The sequence below is a fragment of the Pezoporus occidentalis genome, unplaced genomic scaffold, assembly GCF_034315485.1.
Source record: "Pezoporus occidentalis ecotype Australia unplaced genomic scaffold, CSIRO_AGI_Poc_V1 ctg117, whole genome shotgun sequence".
NCBI classification, from domain to species: Eukaryota; Metazoa; Chordata; class Aves; order Psittaciformes; family Psittacidae; genus Pezoporus; species Pezoporus occidentalis.
In genome coordinates, this window is record NW_026912961.1 from 2,178,521 (window position 1) to 2,202,746 (window position 24,226).

At 38.0% G+C, this 24,226-nt stretch overlaps 1 protein-coding gene across 5 annotated transcripts in view; it reads left to right on the forward strand.

Moving 5' to 3' along the window:
• The window catches only part of FRMD3 (FERM domain containing 3), a 136,458-nt gene that overhangs the window by 63,710 nt on the left and 48,522 nt on the right, over nucleotides 1-24,226 (forward strand). For 2 of the 5 annotated variants that reach the window (XM_062640675.1, XM_062640683.1), the window contains exons 3-4: nucleotides 8,121-8,163; nucleotides 16,702-16,780. In XM_062640675.1, coding sequence (XP_062496659.1) covers nucleotides 8,121-8,163; nucleotides 16,702-16,780 — 122 coding nt within the window. Of the gene's footprint in view, nucleotides 1-6,759; nucleotides 6,786-8,120; nucleotides 8,164-16,701; nucleotides 16,781-24,226 lie in introns of those variants that run through there. The other 3 variants (XM_062640692.1, XM_062640722.1, XM_062640712.1) reach the window with 3 other exon arrangements.

Here is a 24,226-nt window from a genome sequence, read left to right on the forward strand (position 1 = left end):
TTGTTTTGTAGTCTATTGAGGGAGCTCAAGCAGGCAAAAGTACCAGCTTTAACTCATCCTAAATGTCTACTTTCAGAGTATGCTACCAAAATGTAGCATTTTGACTTAGAAGTGTTGAAACACTTGACTGAGTTTGAGAATTAAAAAAATTAACTGTTATAGTATTTCACATGTTTCAAATGAACTGTTTCAATATTTGTGTTTAAAACATTCAGAACTTCTGACTATGTGAAAAATATAGATAATTGAGCCAATTGTCTTAGGTTGTAACAAAATTTTGAAATGTGGGGAAACTGTGGTAGGAAACAACTGTGTTACCACAGCTTATTTTTTGTGTTGGTTATAATGTACTCCTTCCTCCCCTTAGCCATTTTTTTTTTTAATAGTACTTTCTTTCTGCATAAGTAAATGTGTGTGGATATTTTAGAGAAGCTTAAACTTTGTAAAATTTTCTATAGTTTTCTATTTTCTTTTCCAGACCAAAAAAAAAGAAACTCTGGAAGACATTTCTAACAGAAGGCAGCACAGTAGCTTTTCTATCTTTGCATTTACAGGAGAATAAAAGTGCCAATGACCTCAAATTGAACTAGCAGTTAAAAGCTCTAGGTTCTACACCATATCTGCATTCTTGTGTCACATTTAGATGTTCCTTTGGGGAAACTGTGCCTTAGGGTAGCTTCAGAAATATACAGGATTGTACTAAAAGAATGCAGTAATTTGCAATGTGCCATTTTATATCTAACGGTATTATGCTGAGAATGAACAAGTTCCTTCTGTTCATATATTAGCTGCTGAATTTTTTGCCTGGATTTCTGAGAAAACCAGGTGTATGGGATCAGATTGCCTTTCTCCCTGACTTTCACCTATAGTAACTTTTAAAAGTTACTATAGTAACTTTTGAAGACAGTTTTGGTTAAATTTGGCTGGGGATGTAATTGTCTGTAAGGTTTCATGAGGAAAAGCCGCCACATTGGTTGCAAAACCCTATTATTCTTCTCGCTGGGGTAAATAGTGTAGGGTAAACCCACTCCACAGGGAATCTGGAGGGAGCTGAAGAACTCAGAAACCATCTTTGTTTTCTTAGAAATAAGTAGTTTCAAACATGAGACATACCCTGAGGAGGTGTTACCAATTCTGCTAAATTCTGCTACTCAAGGAACTACCTATTGGTACATTTTCATGTAATAGATATTATATCAAGGCCAATTATCAGTGTCATCCTTGAGGAAATGCAGTACGGCTAATAGTGTGCCAGATAACCCTGGGTTAACTGAGCACATTTCTGTGTGGGTTTTTTTTTTTGGCTGGTAGGAGATGGAATTAGGATGATATAATGCAACTACTGTTCAGCAACTCTCACTGGAGATGATCCCTTGTTGAGTGAGGATACTGGTATTGAGGGCAATGGAGGACTGGGCTGAAGGAAGATGGCAGTGTGGTGAAATTTATTATCTGAGTCTCTTCAGGAGATATCTGAGCAGTGATTTAAAATTGGAAATACTTATGTTTATGTTTTTTTACCCCCAGTAGGTGGCTTGGAACATGTGCTTGTGATTATGTTTTTGGATGTGAAAGTATGAGGTGGCAGAAATACTTTGGAGATACCCATGGGGAAGCATTAGGTATTATGAAAAGGCTTTGTAAGAGCATGGAGCAACTGTGAAGTCTTGCCAGTCGCTGTAGAAATGTTTGAGATTGTAATCACCCTGAAGCGATAAGATGCTTTGTCATTTGGATGTGCTGCAGGCTTCTCTGGGAGTGGCACAATAGTGCAGTGGTTTTAGCTTTGTGCATGTATGCCTGGCAGTATGAAAGCAAAGCTTTCAGATCTGTGAAACTGCTGTATGAATACTGCTCCCGCTATGCAGCTGATCTTGAATGGTTGAGTACACTGGGATTTTCTGACTTCCCCAGAACGCAGAGCCCAGCTCGGTGCATCACTAAGAAGATGACATTGTGCACTATGGATTTACTGGTACTCTTGCCAATCTACCCCCAAAGAACTGTTGCAAATACAATTACTATTTTGCATTCAAGTTAGACTGTAGGCACCTCTACACGCAGACAGTTTATTGTTTTGTTTTTTTTTTTTCTGATTACATACTTATTTCATTAGTAAGGCTGCTGCAGAGTCCCATTTGTATTCCAGTTTACATGATTTACTATGGACTTGGGCAGAGTATTTGTTTAATCCTATAAGCTAAGCTGTTCAGCACTGTCCCAATATTTACTAGGGAAGGAAACTGGAGCCTGTTGTCTGTGAATAATGAATTTATATATCATGAAGTAGCAGTTCTGTTTTTAATGGGACATGTACATAAAATCTGCAACAGTTCCTCTTCAGAGTGGACTTTTGAAAGGGTCAGCAAGTCTTGGGTGCCCTGATCTCTGTTCTAGCAACCAATAACTATTTAATACATGTTCTTAAAAATGTGCCCTTAGTCCAACATGAGGGCAAAGAAGGTTGGCAGGAAGAGACAACAGATAATTTGCAACTTCAGGTTAACAAAGCTGTATCTTTGGGTAATGCATTGCAAGACTCCATACAGCTATGCAAGGAGGGCTATCTGGGAGCTCTCCACTCTCTTACATGCTGAACACCAGAGTCACTGGGCTGTAGGTTACTTATAATTTTAATGATTCACTATGCATATGAATCTGCTCTCCCAGACAGAGTTATCACAAAATATATGTCCTTTTGCACAAAGTGTTGCTGTGACACTGCTTATTGTGTGTGTTTCAGGTCACACTGTTCCCAAAAATTATAGTTGAACTAGAAAAGACACAAAGCCATGAGAATGATCAGAGAATCACAGTATCATAGAATGGTTCCAGGAATGCCTTCTACTAGGCTATGTTGTTCAAAGCCATGATATCAAGAATGCATTTCATACAAAGAGAGATGGATTAGACTAGAAAAATTCATCTAGGAAAAGAGTTAAGTGAGAGAGAATGACCGAGAGAGAGCAAGAGAATGAACAAGAGAAGTAAGAGAAATAGATATGTTGTAAAATGGCTTGGAGAAGGAGATCAGGGAAAGATTGCCCTGTAATTTTTATAACAGAACTAAAACACACTTAAAGAAATTATAAAGCAATTGGTATTGAGAAGTAGTTTCTAAAATACCATACCTATTGAAAAAATTCATTGTTGTAGATGTCAAAACCACAAAAGAGTTAGAAAAAAAGTTAATAGTCAAATTGCAAGGTCCACAAAAGCTTATAAACAAATTATAATGGAGGCTGATGGAAAAAGCCAGTGAACACAATGGGAGCTACTACTTTTGTTCTTTTTCTAAGTGTTTACTTCAGGCCATTTTTAGGAACAAAGTGCTGAGTTAAATGGATGCTTTTACCAGTACGGGTGCATTTATGTACTAAACAAAATCTTGGCACAAATGAATAGTAGCGTGAATGTACAGATAAACTTAATTCAGCAGTAATGCTACTAACCAACGTATCATGTGTGAAGATTAATAACCCTGCACACCAAGTAATTCTTCAGGCTATTTTAATAGAGGTGTTTTTTCCATCATTTGTGAACCTGTTGTCTGTGAGGACGTGGTGGCTCAGGCACACATCAACATATAAAACATGAGAAGTTTCACATCAATATGAGAAAAAACTTCTTTACGTTGAGGGTGGCAGAGCACTGGAACAGATTGCTGGGGAGGGTCATTGAATCTCCCTCTCTGGAGATCTTCATAAGCCACCTGGACACAGTCTGCAGGTTCTCAGGTTCTGTTTTACTGTATGCACATCTGAGCATTGACTAAATATTGCTTGCTGAGGTGGAGTTAAATATTCATAGCATTTAGTCATGTTTGGTTGCCCCTTCTTTAGTGCTCCTCTTGCAAACAGAGAGGCTAAATGAAAAGCCTCTTGTGTTGGAGGAGAGGGACTTTTCACTGAATTTCTTGGACTTCTGGTTTGTCAGGTCCCAAGCACTTGCCTTTGGCCTGGCAGGTTTTTAGGAGGTGGGCTTTGGTTTATGCCAGTCTTACACAGGAGTCCATAGGATGAGGAGACTGAAACACACGTTTGCACTGTAAGGCAACTGTTGCATTTTAGAGGAAGAACAGTTGGGCATTTTCATGACACCTGATGCTTTACAGGGACTGTAAAAATAGATATGTGACATTGTGTCCTCTTTCCTCCCTGCGTCTTATTCCAAAACCCTTAACCCTCTGCTGTAGTGAGACCAAGCTCAGTCCTGTCTGAGCTTCTCAGTGAATGACTGTTCAAAACAGGTTATTGGCTGAAGTGTCTTTACTAAAAGGACATCAGTGTTTGTGGAGTTAAACTGACTTTCTAGAATGCTGTTTTTATCCTTATGTGGTGTCCTTGCTCGTCTTGAGCTTTTGCTGTGGAAGCTGGTAGAACATCAGCATTTGTGGGTAAGCAAGAACACACCTGGCCTTGCTAATGACTGTTCAGTGCCATTTAAAGGCTGAGCAGAGGTGAAGGCTGTATTTACAAAGTAAAAATTGCACTAGTCTGAAAGACAGCATGTAGTCGCAATGAAATATGAGTCAGAATGCAATTCTCAGCATATTTTAGGATCCCAGGACCAAAAGTGAAATCCATAATAGTTTGCTTACCACTGATGCTTGAAGCACTGAGACTTGTTAGCTATCCCATGACTGACCTTCAAGATCTCTAGGTTCTTTCTCTTTGCTTTCTGCTTCCATGAGGACATCTGCCTGACCATCTACGTGCCAGGCTCTTAACCAGATGTCTTTTGGCAGAAGGGATTAGAAATTGGCAGTGCTGAACAGAAGTTACCTCAAAGAATCCTTAGATGTTATCTGGATTAGGATCAAAATCTTATCTACTCCATTGGGCAGCAACCATGTTGCTAACATGCCATCATTGAAATAGGAGGCTCAGCCTCTGCAGGAATGATTTCTGATGATCATTAAGTACTGCCACATAAAAAATCAGGCTGGTTTGAGGGTGTAGGCTATCATCCAATTAAAGCAGTCTTTATGGACAACAGTGTGAAATACATGAGGCAAAAATGAAACTGTATAAGGTTGATGGGTTTTTCCCTTCCCCTAGTTTACACATTTTACTCCATAGAGGGAAATTAAAGATTCCTGTCTGTGATTCCAAGTTTACATCTGACTTGTTTTGTTTCTCTTTTTTTTTATTTGTCTTATAAATGAGGTGCTAGCTTTACAAGAAAATTGGAAACACCTGTGGTTTGTTCCTGCAAGGTAGTGTGGCACACTCTTGCAGTGACATCTTTCTATAGTGGAAGAATTAAATGCTTTTAAAGTTCGGTCTGAGAACTCAAAATGTTGTATTTTCTTTTTGTCTGAGGATTTTTTTTTTCTTTCTTTTCAGCAAATTGTTTAACAAAAGATTGATACGTGGAAAGAACATTTTACAAAGACATATGCTTTTCAATTGAAAATTCCTGCAGAAACCTTTGGATGAATTTATAGGAAGTTTTATCTGGTCCTAGCTGTTAGAACTAATTAATCTTGGAATAAATATAGCATGAATACTCTAGTGTAGAGATGAGGCACAATTATTAATTATTAGTCAGTGCTGTAAGGCTGGAAGATAAATACTCAGGGGAAAATCTTTCCTAAAACTCAAATTGAAATATGCAAACAAATATATCGGGGTGGCTATTTCCAGAAGTACTAGCAGTGACTAGGTGTTTATCTTCCCCTGACACTCAGCATTAAGCACCTAATTGCTGTGTCTTAGAAAATGCCCACAAATTATAAAGTAACTGCTCAGTTTTCTGGAAGGTTCAGCTGAATTTCCTACATGTTTGCAATCTTCCACCAACAGAAGGTCACTACAGAAATCTGAGCTTCTGAAACCTGCTGTCAGTTTCTTGACCTCCAAGTGAAGGCCTAGACAGCTTAATTGCTCGGTGTCTTTTCAATCCATTTTTAAACCATGAAAGCCAGCTCTTAGCGAAACATTAGAAACAGTTTTCTTTCGGACATGTTAACTAAATCTGGGTTCTGGGGGTTTAGCGTATTGCAGGAGGAATTTCATTCATGTTTCCCCTTTTTCGTTATTCGTGAATTATTCATGAATTATGAGGGTTTAATATTTGCAAATTGGGTATTTTTATTAATACCTGACTTTTTGTTAGAATAGGTAACTGACTTTTTCAAGCAGCTGGTAAATGCTGACCTGGTCTGTGCTAATATTTCAGCCTGGCCTTTCAAAGAGAAACATCAAACTAATTGTGTTGTGCTTCTGCTAGATTACACATCTGAGGTGCCTCTTACCTCTCAGTTCCCTGGGAACGATACAGTACAGCTCACTGTCTAGGTTTCTCTTTGCTGTCTGAATCTTCAGGTAGGACGCCTAGATCCTGGTGGAGGTGGGACAGGTGTGTGAAGAGGTTAAAGAAAGTAAATGTGTATCTGTGTGTCTGGTTTCATATCTATGAATTCATCTGGATCATTTATCTATGAAGTACTGCAGACTACATACAATTTCTTAACTTACCTATTTATGAACAACCCTCACCCCCAAATTATTCAGAGCAGAATGAATAAATAATGTATCTGTGTGATCTAAAAAAGAATGAAATGAGCTAGATATTTCTGGTAAGTTGGTGAAGCGCTTATTGTTTTCTCTTTTTTGTTTTCTTCTTTTACCCAAAAAATAGACATACTAGGAAGAGGCAAGATATGAAGAAATCTTGTGGGGTTGTTTTTTGTTGTTTTAAAGTTTGTCCTTTGAAGTTTGGTGTTGCTGGTTTTTTGTTTTGTCTTTTGAGCAGAAGGGTTCCATACCAGTCTCTTGGTGGTAAGTAAGCTTCAAACAGAAATACATGGTAGAGCTGATCACCAGTATTACTGTAAACTGTATGCAGTAGTTTTGGAGCAGCCACAGCATATAAGCTGCAGGTATTTAAAACTGTTCTTTCCATGTTATTTTTTTTCTCAAAATTTCTGTTCCAGAAAACTAATTTAAAGTTATCCCTGATTTTGACTGAAGTCTTGAGATATTGTGATTTTTAAAATAATAATTTCTGTCACCTATTAACAATTCTTACAAAAGCCTTTCTCTGTAGTAGAATTACTGTAAGTTATGAGGAAAAACAGTAGCTGATGTCGAGTATTCTAAATATTACATATGGTTTAAGAAGTACTAGATTTTGTAGGGTTTCAGAGCTAGAATAAAAAGGGTTAAAAATGAAACCCCTTAGTGCGAGGGCTTCCAGGGTTGATTATGCTTATTAAAGCTGAATACTATGCTTTCTGACCAGCTGCTTCTGCAGCACAAATCTCAGTTTACTGTGGAAATTTTTTGCTTACAGGAAAAATCCTAGTACAAATGCTGTTGGCTGTGGTTAGAAGTGGCACTTGAATATCAGCATGTTCTTTTGTCAATCAAAACATCCTTCTGAACGGTTCAGCTAGTGGTAGCAGGGGATGTGCTAAGGCTCTTAATGAAAATGTGAGCCTGGCTTTTCATCACAGAAGAATCTGAGTTGATTTTATAGAGGAATAAAAAAATGGAAGTTTTTCTGTCATTGCAGTCTTTCCCTGGAAAGTTAAGCACCAGCTATACCTTCTGTACCTCTCTGTTGTGCATTCACTGCCTGTAGCATAAACATTTCATGGAAAAGTACACTTTTTGCCTTCAGATTTTCCATTCTTGCTAGAAGAGAACAGTAGCTTGTGTTCTGAAGCTGTTGACTGAGAATACAGTATTTTTACATGCTTTAGTTATAAGACCTGTAGAAGACAGCATTAGTGAACAAACAATATTAACATTTCTGAATAGTCTGTCCTACTGGCCCAGATAGTCATATTTCTAGAAAAAAATGGCTGAAAGTGTAAGTCTGAAAAGTTTGTTGCAAAGTAATCACTAGAGAATGTCTTTTAAAATTTATCTTTAAAATAAAATATTTGTCTTAGTTTTACCTTGAATGTATCTACTGAGCAGTGGTAACACTAAATATGCTTGTACATTGCAATTTCAACATTACAACAGTATGGAGGTGCTTTTCCAGTGTATATATGTCTCAGTGAAACAAAAATCCTGCTTCCTATTTTTGGTACCACGTAGCTGTACAAGGATGTCGTTGTCTGATGTGATCTGTATTAACCTCTGCTCTCTGCTTTGTCTTTCCAGCACTGGCTTGAGCCCAACAAGTCCATCATCAAGCAAATGAAATGTAAGTGTTGAGAGTTCATGTTTTAGAAATGCCCAGAAGTTTTCCTGTGCTTCCACACAGTAACTTAGTGTCGTGGTTTAAACCCAGTCAGGTAGCTTGTTCACTCACTCCCAGTGAGTGGTGCCGAGCTGACAACAATCGAGGTCCGTGTCCGTCTCCCCCCCTGCCTCCCCGCACCGGGGCTCTCCCCTTCCCCGCTCCCGGAGGAACGGGGAGGAGGATCGAGAGAGTGCAACTCCTACGGGTTGAGACAAAAACAGTCCAGCAACAAATCACCACCGCTACTATCAGCTACAACAATGATAAGGGAAAATAACAAGGGAAGAGAATACGATACCACCGGCCAAGAGAAACGAGCTCCACCCGGAAACCCCTGTCCTTCCGGGTCACTCCCAGTTACCCCTCACCCCGGGCATGACGTGCTGTGGTATGGAATACCTCCCCGGCTAGCCCGGGTCAGGCGCCCCGTCTCTGCTTCCTCACAGCCTCCCCTCCTCCCTGGCAGAGCATGAGCCTCACAGAGTCCTTGGTCAGGGTAAACATCACTTAGCAACAACCGAGAACATCGGCTTCACCAACACTGTTCTCAAACTGGAAGTCAAAACACAGCACTGTACCAGTTAACACAAAGGAAAAACATGACTGCTACTGCGGAACCCAGGACACTTAGAATATGCTTAATTTGTTTCTTGGTGCAAATAGGCCCTTTGTGTCCTATCTAGGCTCCTAAAAACTCAGGGTACTCTCATTACACGGTCTTACAGTGCTCTGCACACCAAGAGCTTCCACTTACTGCTCAGAGCTAGAGGCAGATGTGTGTAGGGTGGCAGATCTGATTGGAAGACCTGTACGTTCTTGGCTTTTGTTTTCAGTCAGACGCCACTGGGAGATGGCAGTGAAATGTGGAATGTGGCAGTCTGCTTCTGGGTCTTTCTGGTTTGCTCTCTTTCTGCTGTCTCCTACTTCCTAACAATGCAGAGCACTGGTCTGAGATTACTGTTACCGTCCAGCAAACTCAAGTGCTGTGCATTACTGCTTTCACCCAACAAAGTGAAGCTCATGTTTCTTGTTGCACTTTGCATAGGAACATATTCAGGAACTCTGCTACCAGATGCACTGAGGGTGTTTTGATTTATTCAGAACATCTCTGCCTGCATAGAGATGGTGCCTAGATGTGATTGATGGTACTCCATAAATTCCATAGATTCACTGATGTGATGGTCTTATCAGAGGACTTGTGTGGCTTTTGGGTAAATCCTAATCAAACCTCTGAAGACTGAAAAATGATCATGTAGGAAATAGCAAAACAGAATGCAGCTAGTATGAGATTAGTTGTCACAGTGAAAATTTTTCAACAGCAACAGCAGCAGAGAATGATATGGTAACAAAGGAGTTTTGCTGTCAGCCTTAGATTCAGGACACAGGAGTAGAATTAACTACTGTGATCGGCTTTTTATAAGCAATTTCAGGTTAATACTAGTGTAAGTTAACTATATTTTTTGTCACAGATAGAGGACTTCAGTTGCTACAATAGCCCTTTAAGGAAACAAAACATATATATATATATAAAATGCATGTGTAGAATTAATGGAGATTACACGTAAATATATCTTTTTCTCCCACAGGTTTCAAGGATGTTTTTGTAAGCATTTCACATCAGGAACCTCTTGCTTTATTTTTGTAAAAACATACTGTATTAATGTAGAAAATAAATTTTTAAAGGCACACAAGGTTAATTCATATTTTGTCTCAAAATACACAGTTTTCTAGGAAAAGGTTTAGACTCAGAAGAAGAAATTAACCGTATTCATTTGAAAAGCATCAGAGTCGCAGGTGACACACGTGAGGACTGAAATTAGAATCAGGTGGAAAATGTAAAAACTGAAACCATGAAGTGAATGGTTAATAGAACATATATTATGTATATATGACTTCTAGGAGAAATGGTGGCAGAAGGCTGTTCACAGTGATTGTATGTAAGAATGGACTTTCATCTCCTCTGCTGCAAGAGTAGGTTATATTAATACTAATGATTCAAAATGTTCTAAATTCAGTTGAATGCTCAAATTTTCATAGGATTATGGCAAATTTGAAAATTTGCTGCATGCTTGATCTCAGCTACTCTTTGTGAGGAGCTTCATTTTCCCCTAACACAGTAACAAGTTTTTCAGTTTATTCATACACCTCGGTATTGACAAATATACAGAGCAGAAAAGGAATGACTGGGAGTAGTGTTCTAATACAAATTTCAGTAGGTATGAGATTTCGTGGGCCTCAGTAGTATATGAATCATTCAGGTATAGTCCCTCTACATAGTCAGATTGTACAGAAATCACAATTCGGCAGTTATATGATTCTGTTGGTGGGATAGAATGTTGTATATTTGAAGTCTTCGTAGGCTCTTGTGCGGTGCTCTACCATTTTAATTTCCTTAGCTTTGGCAAAGATTGTTTTAAACTCATAATAACCCTGGGATATGACAGAATCTTCCAGAATATTTTAAATTTTGTCTTAATCACATATGAAACCTGGTTCAACAGAGAAGAATTAAAATGTCGTTTTTTTTCTGTCAATCTCTACCTTTGCGTATTCCACCTTCACTCAAATGTTTGTGTCAAAACATGATGTGTAAAATCTAGGTCTAATTTTTACCACTGATTCTGCCAGAGAGTGGAAATTTTAGGCTCTGAGAAATGTCCTGAACCACTGCTGGTCTTCTTTTACAAGTTGAAGCTGCTTGCTGGCCAGCAATTGATAGCTGTGAGCACCATGCTTCCAGCAGTGGTTGAAAAACTAAAACGTTGCATGAGGTAGCTGCATCTTTGTGGTTCTAGATAAAGACTTTTGAAACCTGTTTTTCTATTGTTTTGCATGTTTTTATGTATGCTGTAATCTCCCAGATGCTGGCAGTAAAGCTCTTCACCATTTGTCCGTCTTATGTTTTTTACTTATTTTCTGCCTAGGAATGTCTTGGTGTAAATGCTAGTGCTGGTCACATCAGCACTAATGTTTAAGCAAAGAACAGAGTTTTCCCATGCACTTTCCCTCTCTCTTTTTTTCAATAAGTTTGAAGGTTATTCTGCATAATAAGTATGCATCTATCCTGTAATCTGCTTTGTGGGAAATGTCCAACTCTATGGGTTTTGATCTTGATGACAGAATCAATTCTGTTGCTTTGGTGTGCAGTAGTTCAAATTTCATGTTTTTCTTGCTGCTTTACATGTCAGTTGATCTGAGAGAGTAATGCAAAAAGGATGCTTTGCTGTGTCAGGCCACTGGAATTTGTTAATTTCCCGAATCTCTAATGCTATTATAAAGTGTGAAAAGAAATGGGATGAATCAGGGAAAGCAAGAACCCGGATGCAGAAATGGGTTGTGCAAAACCTCCTAAAGATTCTTAAATCTCAAAGTTGTCATCAGTGTTTGTGTCTAAGTACAAATGTAAAGAGTTTATTCAGATATGCACAGTGAAAACATAAAGATTTGGCGTTACTCCGAATGATGCATATTATATATGTATGATTCTTATTAACGTGCTTTAAAGCATTTTTATAACTGCTTGATGAAAATCCACCTTTCTGTCTTTCTCTCCTTTCTTCCATCATTCCTTCCTTCCTGTATCTCTTATGCATGAAATAAAAACACTGGGCAGTGTTCTGTCTTAAACATGCTCACCAAGTGATGTGGTCAAACAGCCAATTCATTTTATAAGTGAAGAGGTATATGGAAACAGCAGTATATGTCTCCCGGTGCCCCAGAGATCCTTCTGCAGCATCAGTGAACATGAAGACTGTTTCAGTGTAATGATTTTTTTGGTTTGGTTTGGTTTGGGTTTGTTGTTTGCTTGTTTGTTTTTTTGTTTTTTTTCCCTGATGTTCACTACCTTCACTACCTTTTGGTAGGTATAGTGTAGCTCAGAGAATACGTAACATCAAGGAGAGATGCAGAAAGTTTTCTGAAACATCGCATTCCCAGGGCTATGATGATAATTTAAACATCTGCTTTTGGCTTTCAGTATCCATCTGAATCCATGTTTAATCAAAAAAACAACACTGCCAGTAAAGCTCTTTACAGAACCTAATATTCATGCTGGATGAAAAGCAAGTTGTTAAAAACAAACAGGAAACCTTCCCAAAAGTGGCAGCTGCGAATCTTCTGTCCTTCTCCCTCTTTGGTTCACAATTCTAAAACTTCAGCCAAGTTTTTCACCATCTTTTTTTTCTGTTGTTTAAAAACCAATTTTTCTCTTACAGAAAGATAGTATTTCAGTTTGTCTTTCTATGAAGAAAATGTGCATATTTTCTTAGGCTTATGATCTACCTTTTGATCTACACAGAAGAAGAGTGATTCAGTGGGCTTTGCTTAAAAATGAATGCATGGAAGATGCATTCTCTTATACATTGATACCTGTGCCAAGGGGTGCAGGTCCCATCTCCCCATTTGTTTTGATCAGGGTATTAGAGTTTCGGTTTTTAGCTAGGAGATACTTATAGTTTCATGTATATTGGATAGTTTGTCTTAGTTGAATGCCACTGAAATAAACCCTGAAAGACATATCAGTTACCTAGAAACCTTCCATGCTGTATGTGTAGTTCATTCATGAGGGTCTAGGTCAGGACTGGTCTGAACATTTGGTATAATTTAAATGAGTTTATTTGTTCTTTTGCCTTCATCTTTTATGTTCTGCTAGCACATAAACTGGCAAATTAATAGCCCTATTCAGTGGAGTTTGCAGTCAGTACTATTTTCCATGTTAATGTCTTTTGCAGTTACTGCAGTTGTGAATATTTCTTAGTGAAAAAGCAAAGCCTGTGATGGTAGGAAATTCTGACAAAGCCTCAGGCATTTCACTATACTGGCTGCTCCTTATCTGATAGGTAAAGGACCAGTCTGAAAGAAAAAGCTTATAGCTGTTCTAAAACTAATTATATTCAGGCTAGTTTTGAAGACATGTTCCTCTGTAAATTGAGTTCTGTTTTGGGAAGATTTGTTGTTAATGTTTCCACTTTAATGTGCGAGTAAGTAGTAGAAAGTAATTTTGCTTTCAAGGAACAGAGGAATTGTCTGGCTTGACAATCTCATTTCTTGAGCTGTGCAATTCACTGCCTGTCTTGCTTTCCACTGCAAGAATGTAGTGAATGAGAGAATATGAGGTTCTCATGTGCGTTTGTCTAGTGGTGTAAAATCTGTAAGACAAAAACCTTACTAAATGTCTATATATCATCAAATGTGCGTTTGGAGGAACATTAGGCTTATGATCCATTTTAAAATGAAGATGGAGAAGAAAGTAGATAGCTGTGGGGGTCACTTCTTCTCCTTTCAAGTGCTCATTCTTTTGGGCAGGTTTTCTAACTGGGAAAAAAAGAACAGAAAAAAGAGGATCCTATTTCACTGTGTAGTTATAGAGTACCTTCTTATTTAATTTCCAGAGGTGAATTGGATGGAGGGGATCATATTATTTTTAAAATTTCAAAATTGCCATACTTGTAGCAATTGCTGAGGGAAGACCTCTGGCAGTCTGCAGCAGCCTTGTTTTGTATTGCTTGCTGCACTGCTGAGGAGGAATATTGTTACAGAGGCTTGAGTCTAGGAAATGTTTCAAAGTAGGCTTCAAACTGCCTTGCCAAATCTTGCCGATCTGCCTATTCTGTGCACTGGTGTACACTTCTGTCTACGAGGAAAACATTTCCTGTTAACTGAGTCAGGGCTATTTGATTTAGTCCGGTGTATGCTGTCCTTTCCTCACAATGATACTCCGTGCATACAGGGCAGCTGTTGTTTTTCTCTGGTTACCACAGACTGCCAGAATACGGCTCTTTTTTTTTTTACCACAGCCAGAAAATTTAATCGTTTCATTGACATCCAAAATTCAGGTAAAATTCAATGCATTTTTAGAATCTTGCAGTATGCTTGTACTAGCTAGGGTCCTGCAGAGCCATGCACTAACTGTTCTTATGTCTGCATCCCTATTTCGACCACAAACTAATTCTAATCTTCCAGGACAGGTAAAAGTTTGGGATTTTTTTGTTTTGTTTTGTTTGCCTTTTTTTTTTTCTTTTCCTGAGGAAGAGCTCTTGCTCGGTTAATACTGGTTGTTTCTTCAATCATGTTTTGTGAGTGCAACCGTATTATAAAAGTCCAAGTTTTCTCTCTTGCTTAGATTTAAGAATCTTATTGCTAAGAGGCAGAACTATTTAAGATGACTTACATTATCTTTTGCTTTGTCCAGGCAACATGACTCCTTAATCTCTGGATGACTGTTTTCCTTTCTTGGGCATTGAATTTGGTTTACCTTCTAGTTTGCCACTAAAGGGCAGGGAGGACATAACAGTGTTCTCTGTTTTGCAGTCTACGTCCAATTATTGTAAGACACTGCTGCAGTCATGTCTAAGAAGCTGAAGCCCACAGAAAGCAGTCTGAGTGTTTCTCTTGCCCTCAGAGGACCTGATTAGCTTGAATGTTCGAAGGATCTCTAGGGAACAATTAAGGCTTGTTTTTATTCTTCCAGTTCCTATTGTTTGTTTCTATTTGTTGTTTCCTTACTTTCTGTTTTTTTTCCCTGTGTTTTTTATCTCTTCATCCCGATCTCTTCTGATATTTCTCCTTGTGTCTTCAATGAACAATTATTTAAACAAGTAAAAAAATTGTGAAATCAGCAGTTTTTGTTGAGGCTGAAAGTAGTTAAAAAAAGTGCAACATGAGGTCTTGAAAGGGGAAAATATTCCTACGTTGTCATAAGCACTCAAACCGTTCAAAAGATACCTGCTGTAATGAAAGATGTAATGCATTTTTATTTTCTGTTGCTTTTGTACATCACATGGAACTATCTGATCTCCAGTCCTGTGTTTCTGGAAGACTGCAACATACATGTAAATACTGCAGTCAGAGTAGCTGGAAGAGGTATCATATGTTTATAGAACTAATTTGCACGTGCAGTTTATACAAGTCAGTGAGCAAGTAAGCTTAAGGAGATTGTACAGTAAAATGTTGTGGTATCTTTATGATTACTTTTATATATTATAATGGCTAAAAAGTAATCTTCTGTTTCACCTGTTCTCTTCCTTCATTTTCTCTGTAATTTTCTTTGCCCTGTTCTTTAACCTTCCGTTCTTTTTCTCATGTGAAAGCACTGTCTCTTCCAGATTTAGGAAGTTAGATTGACTGAGTGCATTCAGAATACATTAAGACAAGGGACTTTTGAATCTAACTAGAATATTATAATCCTGTATTTTACTATGAAGTAAAGTTACATGCATGCTTTCGTTTTAAAAAAAAAACACAAACCAAACCCCAAACCTAAAACCACCCAACTAAAACCCCACCTCCCGCTTGAAAGGAAGGGTCTATAGAGTATGGGTGTAAATATGCAGAAAGTTAATTTCATAGTTAAATATTACAATAAAAGGATTATAATTTTGCACTCAGTTCTGTAGGACACTTCCAAATGAGCACAGTTATTACATGTTCCCATTTTGTTTGAAGCCTCAGCTTTTCTTCAATTTCTGTCTACTTAAAAATGGCTGTGCTGGTAAACGTTTTGGTAAAGGACCCCTGCCTGGCTTACTTTTCCCCCCACACTATTTACCTTTTGAAGATGTGGTTATTTTCCTTCTCACTTCAAACTGAGAAGTGGAATTTAAAACATGAACATTACATGGTTACAGACAGTTCTGAGGGCTCTGCCTACCTGCATATTGTGCGTGATGTGACATTTTTAAACCTTCTACATGGTTTTCACACACCTTTTAGCCTAACATGATTATCACAAGATGCCTCTTTGGTGGGATTAATAGTCTTCAATTTGTTTTCTGTCCCTCCTGTAATCACTGAAAGATCAATTGGCCTAAGATAAGATAATATCTTGAATACTGTCAGACATACAACAGTGGGATATAAAGCTATGTTCATTAATGTAAAACTGAGAGATACTAATTGCAGAATTGAAATAATTCCTGTTACTTGGTCTTCTTTTTGTTTTGTTGGGAATTTTTTTTTTTCAAGAGGAAGTATTATACTTAAGGCCTGATATTATTGCCATAGCTGAAAAATAGGTAATGTAGTCTTACTAAATACTGTAAACAATAACAGTTCTGTTGTCTCTAGCTTCTTTAACCAAATTTAATTAATGGTTTCTTCCATTTTGTAATCTAGGTATTATCATTGTCAGGAATAACAAATATAGATAACACCTTTTGTATCTCTATGACAAGATGCAACTGCTTCCTGTTTATTAAAAAAAATAGCACAAATGTTTTTTGTACTTCTTATATCAAACAAAAATCTTGTGAGGTGCAAATCTCTTTATAAATTGATTTGCCTAGGTTAGGTCTATTTTGCACATGCTTTGGCCACCTTTGTCATATATTCTCTTCATACATACATACGTATAGTATTTATTGGTTTATTTGAATCACTGCCTGATGTTTCAGAGCTAGCCATCACACCAGCTGCTTTTGAAGACTCTTGGAGTTTATTCCTTCCAAGTGGCTGAGACAATGTTTGCTACTGTTCTCATGCTTTATCTTTATAATGTTTCAGCTCATCCACCATTTACCATGTGCTTTAGAGTGAAATTCTACCCACATGAACCCCTGAAGATTAAAGAAGAGCTCACCAGGTATTTGTTCTGTTTGTTTGTTTGTCTGTGCATTTAATGTATGTCTTCTAACAAGTTCAAAATCAGACTGTGTATTGTGTAGGGTAGGGTTCTCACTTTTTATGCTAAAATACTAGAGCAAACAGCCATTTGCGCTGTTGGTAGCTTTTTTACTTATTGTGGTACCTATAGATTTTTAAAAACAGTTTAAGGTGATATTTTTGTAACATACAGCGAAGTAGTCATGTTGTTGAAGAACTCTCAGAAGGAGAAACAATGGTCAAATGACTAGAGAAGGATTATTCTGACTTTTACCCTGACAAGGATTATGGTCTTGAGTAAGTTCCTTCTGGGTCTTAGTTTTGGTTTGCTTATTGAAATCACCTATGAAGTTTAATTCAGTAATGGCCTTAACTCTTTCAACAGGAGCATGTATAGTCCCACTTAATTTTCTCTCGTGTATATCTTTAGGACCACAACCAAGATAGTATTTTTAACGTACTGGTAGACCTCTAGCAAACTGATGTAGAAGTGCAATATATTTATGTTTTTAAAGTAAAGCTGTTCTGGAAGTTGAGAGTTCTTTTTGCTTATATTGGGATTTTCTAGATTATGCTGTAAAAATAGCCATATATACGTCAAAATAAAGTCATACATAATAAATGGGAGTTTTGTCCTTCCTACTAGCCATTGTGACTATTTTGTTGCTTTGGGTACTTTTCAAGAAATGCAATTGGGGAAGAATGTAGGAAAACAACAGCTCTTTTGACCTGTGCATTAGGTGTGCAGGACTACATTACACATGCCTTGCAATGTTGCTAGTCAGGAGGTCGCACTGGAGTTGCATGTCGCAGAAGCATGGAGCCCCTGAACACTTGTTGCACCGACTTCTTCACTGATGCTTTCCCCCGTCCCTGCAAATTCTTATGCTCATGAGTCACTGCATGAATGGGAGTGATCCCATTATCACTGGTCTCATTCTTAATAAGTTTCAGGAACAGCTTGCATTCTGCTGAATGGGAAGTTTATAGTTTGTACAGAGCAGCTGGAACATACAGTTCACATTATAGCTATTTATCTTCGGTGGAATACTGAAACTGTTCAACTGTGTGAATAGGTTGTAGACCAGGAAATCAATGAATTTTCATGATTTCTTAGTCTTTGTTCTTGGATGAACATTTTACTTGTTATGAGCCAGAGTATAAACTTCATGTAAACCTTCCTCATTGAGGAGTCTTAATTAATTGACTTTTTTTAAAAAAAAACAAAAAACTATTTGGATACCCTCCCAGGAGAAGTTTTATTGAAATGCAAAGAATCTAGAATTAGCTCACTGAAGTGTATTGTGCTGCCAGTATGTTTTAGGCTTTGCTGGAACCTTTCAAATTAATTTTTAAAGTCCAGCTGCTGTATGAAAAAATGTTTTATGGTCTTCAGTTAAAACCAATACTATTAAGACTTAAAAAGGAGAAATAACTAATCTTTTCACCTGTCCACCTTGTGCACATGATGCCTTTTCATATATTATCAGCTTTATAGTTTCCCAGTGTTGCTATTTGGAGGCTTTGCTTTGTGTCTGCCCAGGTCTCTTACACGATAACAAAGTACAGGAAATGCTCCTGAAATGAGTGAATGATGTGTAGTCATGTAATTCACCTCTGAGAATTTGTTTCATCATCTAAAGCAGAGGGTCAGATTCAAGGTGACACTCTAAATTGGCTTCAGTTTTGGTTTTTTTTTTCTTGTATCACAACGATAGGTGAAATTCAAGAAGAAAAATGCCTGTTAGTGTGTGACAGAGGGAAGCAATGAAAACTTGAAAGCTAATTGGCTTTTTGGTGGATGTAAATTTTTTATTCTTTTTTAATCTCTGTTGTCTTCACTGAGCAATCATCTTTATTTCAGTGTGTTCTTAAAATTATTTGAAAATAAATTAATAACATTGTCACCCTTTGGCTTAAAGCCATCTGTACTTCATAGCTGTATATATAGTCAGCTGAGTCTGAGTACTAATGCTTTGCATTTCTGCTACTCTCCATGTCTAAGCATGTAAGAAAGCTGCTTGTTTGTTTCTTCAGTTGGGTAGAAATCTGATGGGTTTCTGTAGTCCCATTTAGATAATGAAATTAAGATACAGTAAGACATCCTGTTCTGGACTCTTTGGTTCAGAATATTAATTAACCCTGTCTAAATCCCCCATGTGGATTATTGTCAATGCAGTCTTTGTAAAGGCTTTATCGGAATAAATCTTTAATCAAGTACCATAGAGGCCTCAAAGAGACATCTGTGTATTAAAAAGAGCTGTTTTTCCTACTCTTCCATAGCAATATCTGATGTAAAAAAAAATAAAAAATAAATCTGTCCAGTACATGAAGCTGTGTGTGTATGGGATAAATTATTTGATTTCTGTGAAAATAGTATCACATGTATTGAAATGCTATACAGGATTTAGACATCACTGACAGAATATTTCTCACCTCAGATTACTCCCACTTCATTTGTATCCTACCTTTGGTGGGCTGTGCTGGACTGTAATTCTTGAGTTAGTTTGTGGTTTTACAGTTGGAGCTATTTTCAGGAAATAAAGATGGAGAATTACATAGTTGAAGTTATCCCTCTGTTTATGATAGTGTAGGAAAAAAATTGTACGAACCTGAAGAAGTCTGCATACACTGTGTTCAGAGGCCAGGAGTGCCTTGGGCAAAGGACCGAGACACGTGCTTGCCTGTCATTTTGTTCCACTGCTAAGGATGCCTGTGGATATTGTTAGTCATGTCGTACCACTCCAGCTGCTTACTTTCATCTTCCCTCATTTTAATTAATAATCACTTTCATAGCTATGCTTTTGAAGTAAAATCAGTGCCTGCCTCTGGCTGTTAAGGCATTTAGAGGTATTATTGCTAAATAGTCAGCTGGCGTTAGGATTGTAATTCACAAGTTACTTTCAGTGGCCATGGGCTTGTCACCCTGAGCTCTCTGGTTTGTGTAGTAACAGACTACATGAATCCTGACTTGTCAACAAAGTCCAAATCTTAAGGCACACCAGTGCTTAACTTCCTTAACTCATCTCTTTAACTTGTGTCAGCATGGATTTAGACGATCGATATGTCCTTATTTTTGGAAATACTGCTTGCTGAGGGGGACAGTGAAGCCATACATGTTTGAAACATGATTGAGAGACCCTAAAGACACACTATTTCTTTTCAATAGTTGAAGTAATCAGGCAGTTTTTTCAGCATGTTTAAGAACTGTGATGAGAAAGTGGCAAGGATTTAACCTATTTTGCTGAAATGATTTGGCCTCTGAATTTATTTCAGGTGCACTGGAGGCTTAGCAGATTGCAACGCTAACAGTGAATACAGACTTTTGAACACTTTGTGTATCTTTTAAACAGAGAGAGGTGTTCAGCCTCAGTAGAAGTGTGATATTTCTCTATGCCACGACATGTAGCCATTTCTGAGAGTCTGACTTCTGCTTCATGTGTAGTATGTGGAAGGTATCGGGGTCTTCTGAGAGGTGTGGCTATGGCTTTCTAGATCTGATTGTCTGGTACTTATAGGTGGCATGGAGTCAGAACAAAGTACTTTAGTTTCAGAAAACGGCATTTAACTGGCTTCGCTGGGCATCCCTAATGAAAGTAATCACTACTAGTTTTTAAGCAGGCAATAGCAACATGACACCAGGTCCTCCCATCTCCTTTGTTTACTGTAAAACTATGCAAACCTGTAAAACAGAATTTCAGTTTCTTTTCCTGTTAAATCGGCATCTGCTCTGCAGCCTGTTTTCTGGCTGATGCTGCACATGCTTGGGTAGAGACCTTGAATACATATATTTCCAGTATTACTGTTAATTTCCTTTTCTGCTGATTTTCTTTCTACTTTCTTCTTTTTCCTTTTTCTTTTTTTTTTAAATCTTTGTGGTACATTCCAGGTCTTTTTCCCAGAGAGCATGGTACACTTCACAGTGAGAGGGGATGTTTCTTTAGCTATGTGTACAGAACCATGTGCAGAGAAAAGGATATTCCAGAGCTCACTATGATGGTCAAGATTATTCTGCTGGCATGGCGTACAAAGATACAAAATTGTTGTAAAGGAAGTTGTAACTACGGAGGTCATTCAGTCTGTATGCACAGCTTCCCACTATGCTCTCTGAAAGCACATTTTTTTTTGCTATGTGCCTCTCTTCCTATTCTTTTATCACAGATCAGTGCCCTGGGAGGGTCCACAGCTGGGAAAGCCTGAGATGTTGTGTGTGAACAGAATGGGAACAGTTAAGAGAGTGTGAACAGATGAATCAAAAGAATGGTCCTATCTGGGCACAAAATTTTACTATTTTTTTTTTTTCAGGGCTCTTGCTTAGGTAATAAATAAATCAGTGTTTGTTCTTTCTTATGTAATAAAGCAGCTCAAGGCCTCATGCCTTCTTATCTCCAAATCCCTACATTATACTGTATGTATAATTAAAATGAGGGAATATGAGGTCATTTGAGGTCCCAAAGGAATAATCTTAAATGCCACAGATAATACTGTATCAGCAGTAACCCATGACTATTGTAGGAAAAACAGACCTAGAAAATGGCATGGGTGAGTAGCTGGTGGAATTAACCAAAGGTGGATTATTTCAACTAGCTTTCATCATGCTGTTTTTCCTAACCCATATTTCCTAATCCAAGAAGCAGTTCTTCAATCACTAGGCTGTCATAAAACAGTGTAATGAGTACTTTGATACAAGAAAAGCAGATAAAAAATGTTTAACTGGAAGTCATATAAAATGACAAAGACTTGGGGTATGTAAACATGGCAAATTCAAGGGTTCTGAATGAGCTAGCTTGGGCAAGGAAGAGCAATACAGCTGCATGCATGCATGCAATGCTCCACTGCTCCTATCTCAAGCAGTTGCACTTGTTACTGCCTTGTGTTGGAAGAGCCTAGTGCTTTCTTTTCAGAAGCAGGAGGGCAGTTGAGACTGATAGTGCTCCAGCTGGTTGTTGATGCTTGAATATCAAGCCATTATTTGCAAGTTGGAAAGTCTTGCAATATGTTCATCCTTCCAAGGGTGAGTGAATATGAGGTGAGCCTGTGCTGCTGAACCCTGTTCCAGGCATCATTAGAATAGCATCATCTGTCTCTTTGGGTATCCTATCCTGCTCTTGTGATGTGCAATGGTAGCTATGTTTTGATGCCTCTGCAAGTCTGTTTTGGCTTTCTCAAGGTCGTATTGGCTCTTTTGCAAGTGAATTTTTTGTTCTAATAGTATTGGATTCACAATTGATTGTGAATAGATTGAATAGTGCAAGTCTTAAAAACGAATGAGTGTTGTTAGTAAGAGCACATAGTGCTGGAAGGCTTGCAGAAATCATTCAGGGTGGGAAAAAAAATCACCCAGGACAGTCCTGCCTTTTTTGGTGATGCTTGTGTCTATTGTAGAAGGAGAGACCTTACATGTTCACAGGTCCTCTTTTGATCCTCTATGGGGAAGGGAGGAAGGCTGAGAAGGTGTAGTTTAGTTGTGGAAGCTTGCAGAATAGAATCTATCCCTGCATTTTTGTGGGGCTTTTAGGTATCCAGTATCCAAAACAAAGCTTGTGTCTTACTACTTCTTTGTTCTCTTAATTCATTGGTGAAATGACTTCTTGTGTACCAGTAATGCTTTTTTTCTGTTTTTTCCCCTCTGTAGCCAGAGCTGTCAAGCAGCTGGCTGGCATGGCAGTTTTTCACACTTTCCCCAGGTGAAGACCATACACTGTAATGCAGGAACTGGCCAGCTCTTAAGGCAGAAGGCCAAGCCCATGTATTACTAGATCCAAGTAGCAGTCATCATCCTGACCACCAAAGTCAGATATTTGAGATTACTGGTAAGCTGTTATTCAGGTGACCTTCTCACACCCACTGCAGGGCAGAAAATAGACTATTTATTTCTGAGGGAATAGTGGTCGTTGTTCCTGTTGGATTTTTGTTTTATTTGAGTGGTTTTTTATTTCTTGGTTAGTTGGGTTTTGTTTTTTTTTGTTGTTTGTTGTTTGTTTGTTTTTTTTTTTTTTTAACACTGTGGATCCAGAGCTTCTCTGATGATTTTGGCCATCCAGGAGGGATGTAAGTTCAGGATGAAGTTACAGGGTGCTGTTACTTTTGTGTTTGAATGCTTAGCATTAGTACTTCTTTCCAGAAGGCACAGACCGAGGATGGTTCTTCCTGCAGCTGCCTTTTAACATGAAAGAAAGTCATGTGATTTCCTAAATAAGGTAACAAAGTAGTTGCTACTACTTTTGATGTTAGATATTTTAAGATAAATAGATTTTTCTCTTTTTCCTATGTTGGAATGAAGATTATGTTTTGAAGTGATGATGGCTATGCTCTTAGTTACTAATTCTTCCGCTAGAATTTGGCTTATGACTGATTAGGTGGATTGAAAGGGCAATTGCTGTACTGACATTACTGTGGCATGCTTATTGCCATGTGTATCTGTTTTACAAACGCTGTGATGGGTTTAAGCCATGCTAGTGTTCCAGAAAAACAAGAAAACAAATAGACGCTCTCCACATCCAAATTCACTAAAAGGTTTCTGGAATTATTATTTAACAGTTAGATTCCTGCCTGTTCATTTTAGTGTTATTTTCTGGATCTGTCTCTCATGAATTTGTCTAATCATTCTTTTTTTCAGACTTGGTAATAATGGTTGTCTTCCCCGCGGCCTGAGGCAGTTGGTTCACTACCTGCTGTGTAAAGTACTTCATTTGTCTGCCTTAAGCTATTTCCTGATTCCCATGGCTTCCCTGTAGCTCTAGTGTTTCAGGATTCAGTGAACAGCAGTTCTACCTTTGCCTTTCCCACTGCCCTCAAGATTTCATGAGACTCACTCCCTCTCAATCACCATCTCTCATTCTAAGGGAGGCTCTATTCTGTCACTCATTTTAGCTGTTTTTTGTATTAACCTCAACTGCATCCAGCTTATGATGCAGAGACTAGAGCTAGGTAAAACGTTCAAGATGTGATTACACCAAGGCTTTAAATAGTGTCAAAATTCCCCTCTGTCTTGCTCACAATATCTTTCCTGATGCTGCCCAGTGTTTTATGGCTTTTTTGGCTACTGCTCCACCCTGAGTTGATAACTTCAGGGACCTTTGAAGACTACAAGATCTACCTGTCAGCTTTGTGTTTTATCAGTAACTATTGGAGTAATGGCTTTTCTTTAACTTATAAAATATCAAAATACTCCTCAAATATTATTAAGTAGACAAGAAATATAATTTTAGAGAATATAACTATTTTTTCTATTACCCTTTTTATCTAGGTAGTACTGTTAAGAATAGAAAAGATTATTCTCTTGGTTGTGGTATTACATACTATTAAGTAATAGTTAGTGTTTAGGTTAGATTCATAGACTGTAAGGAAACCAGTGTTCCTGCAGTGTACTTGGTATCTACTCTAGGAGAGGGAATATGCAGTTAGTGTCCAGAGTAACACACAT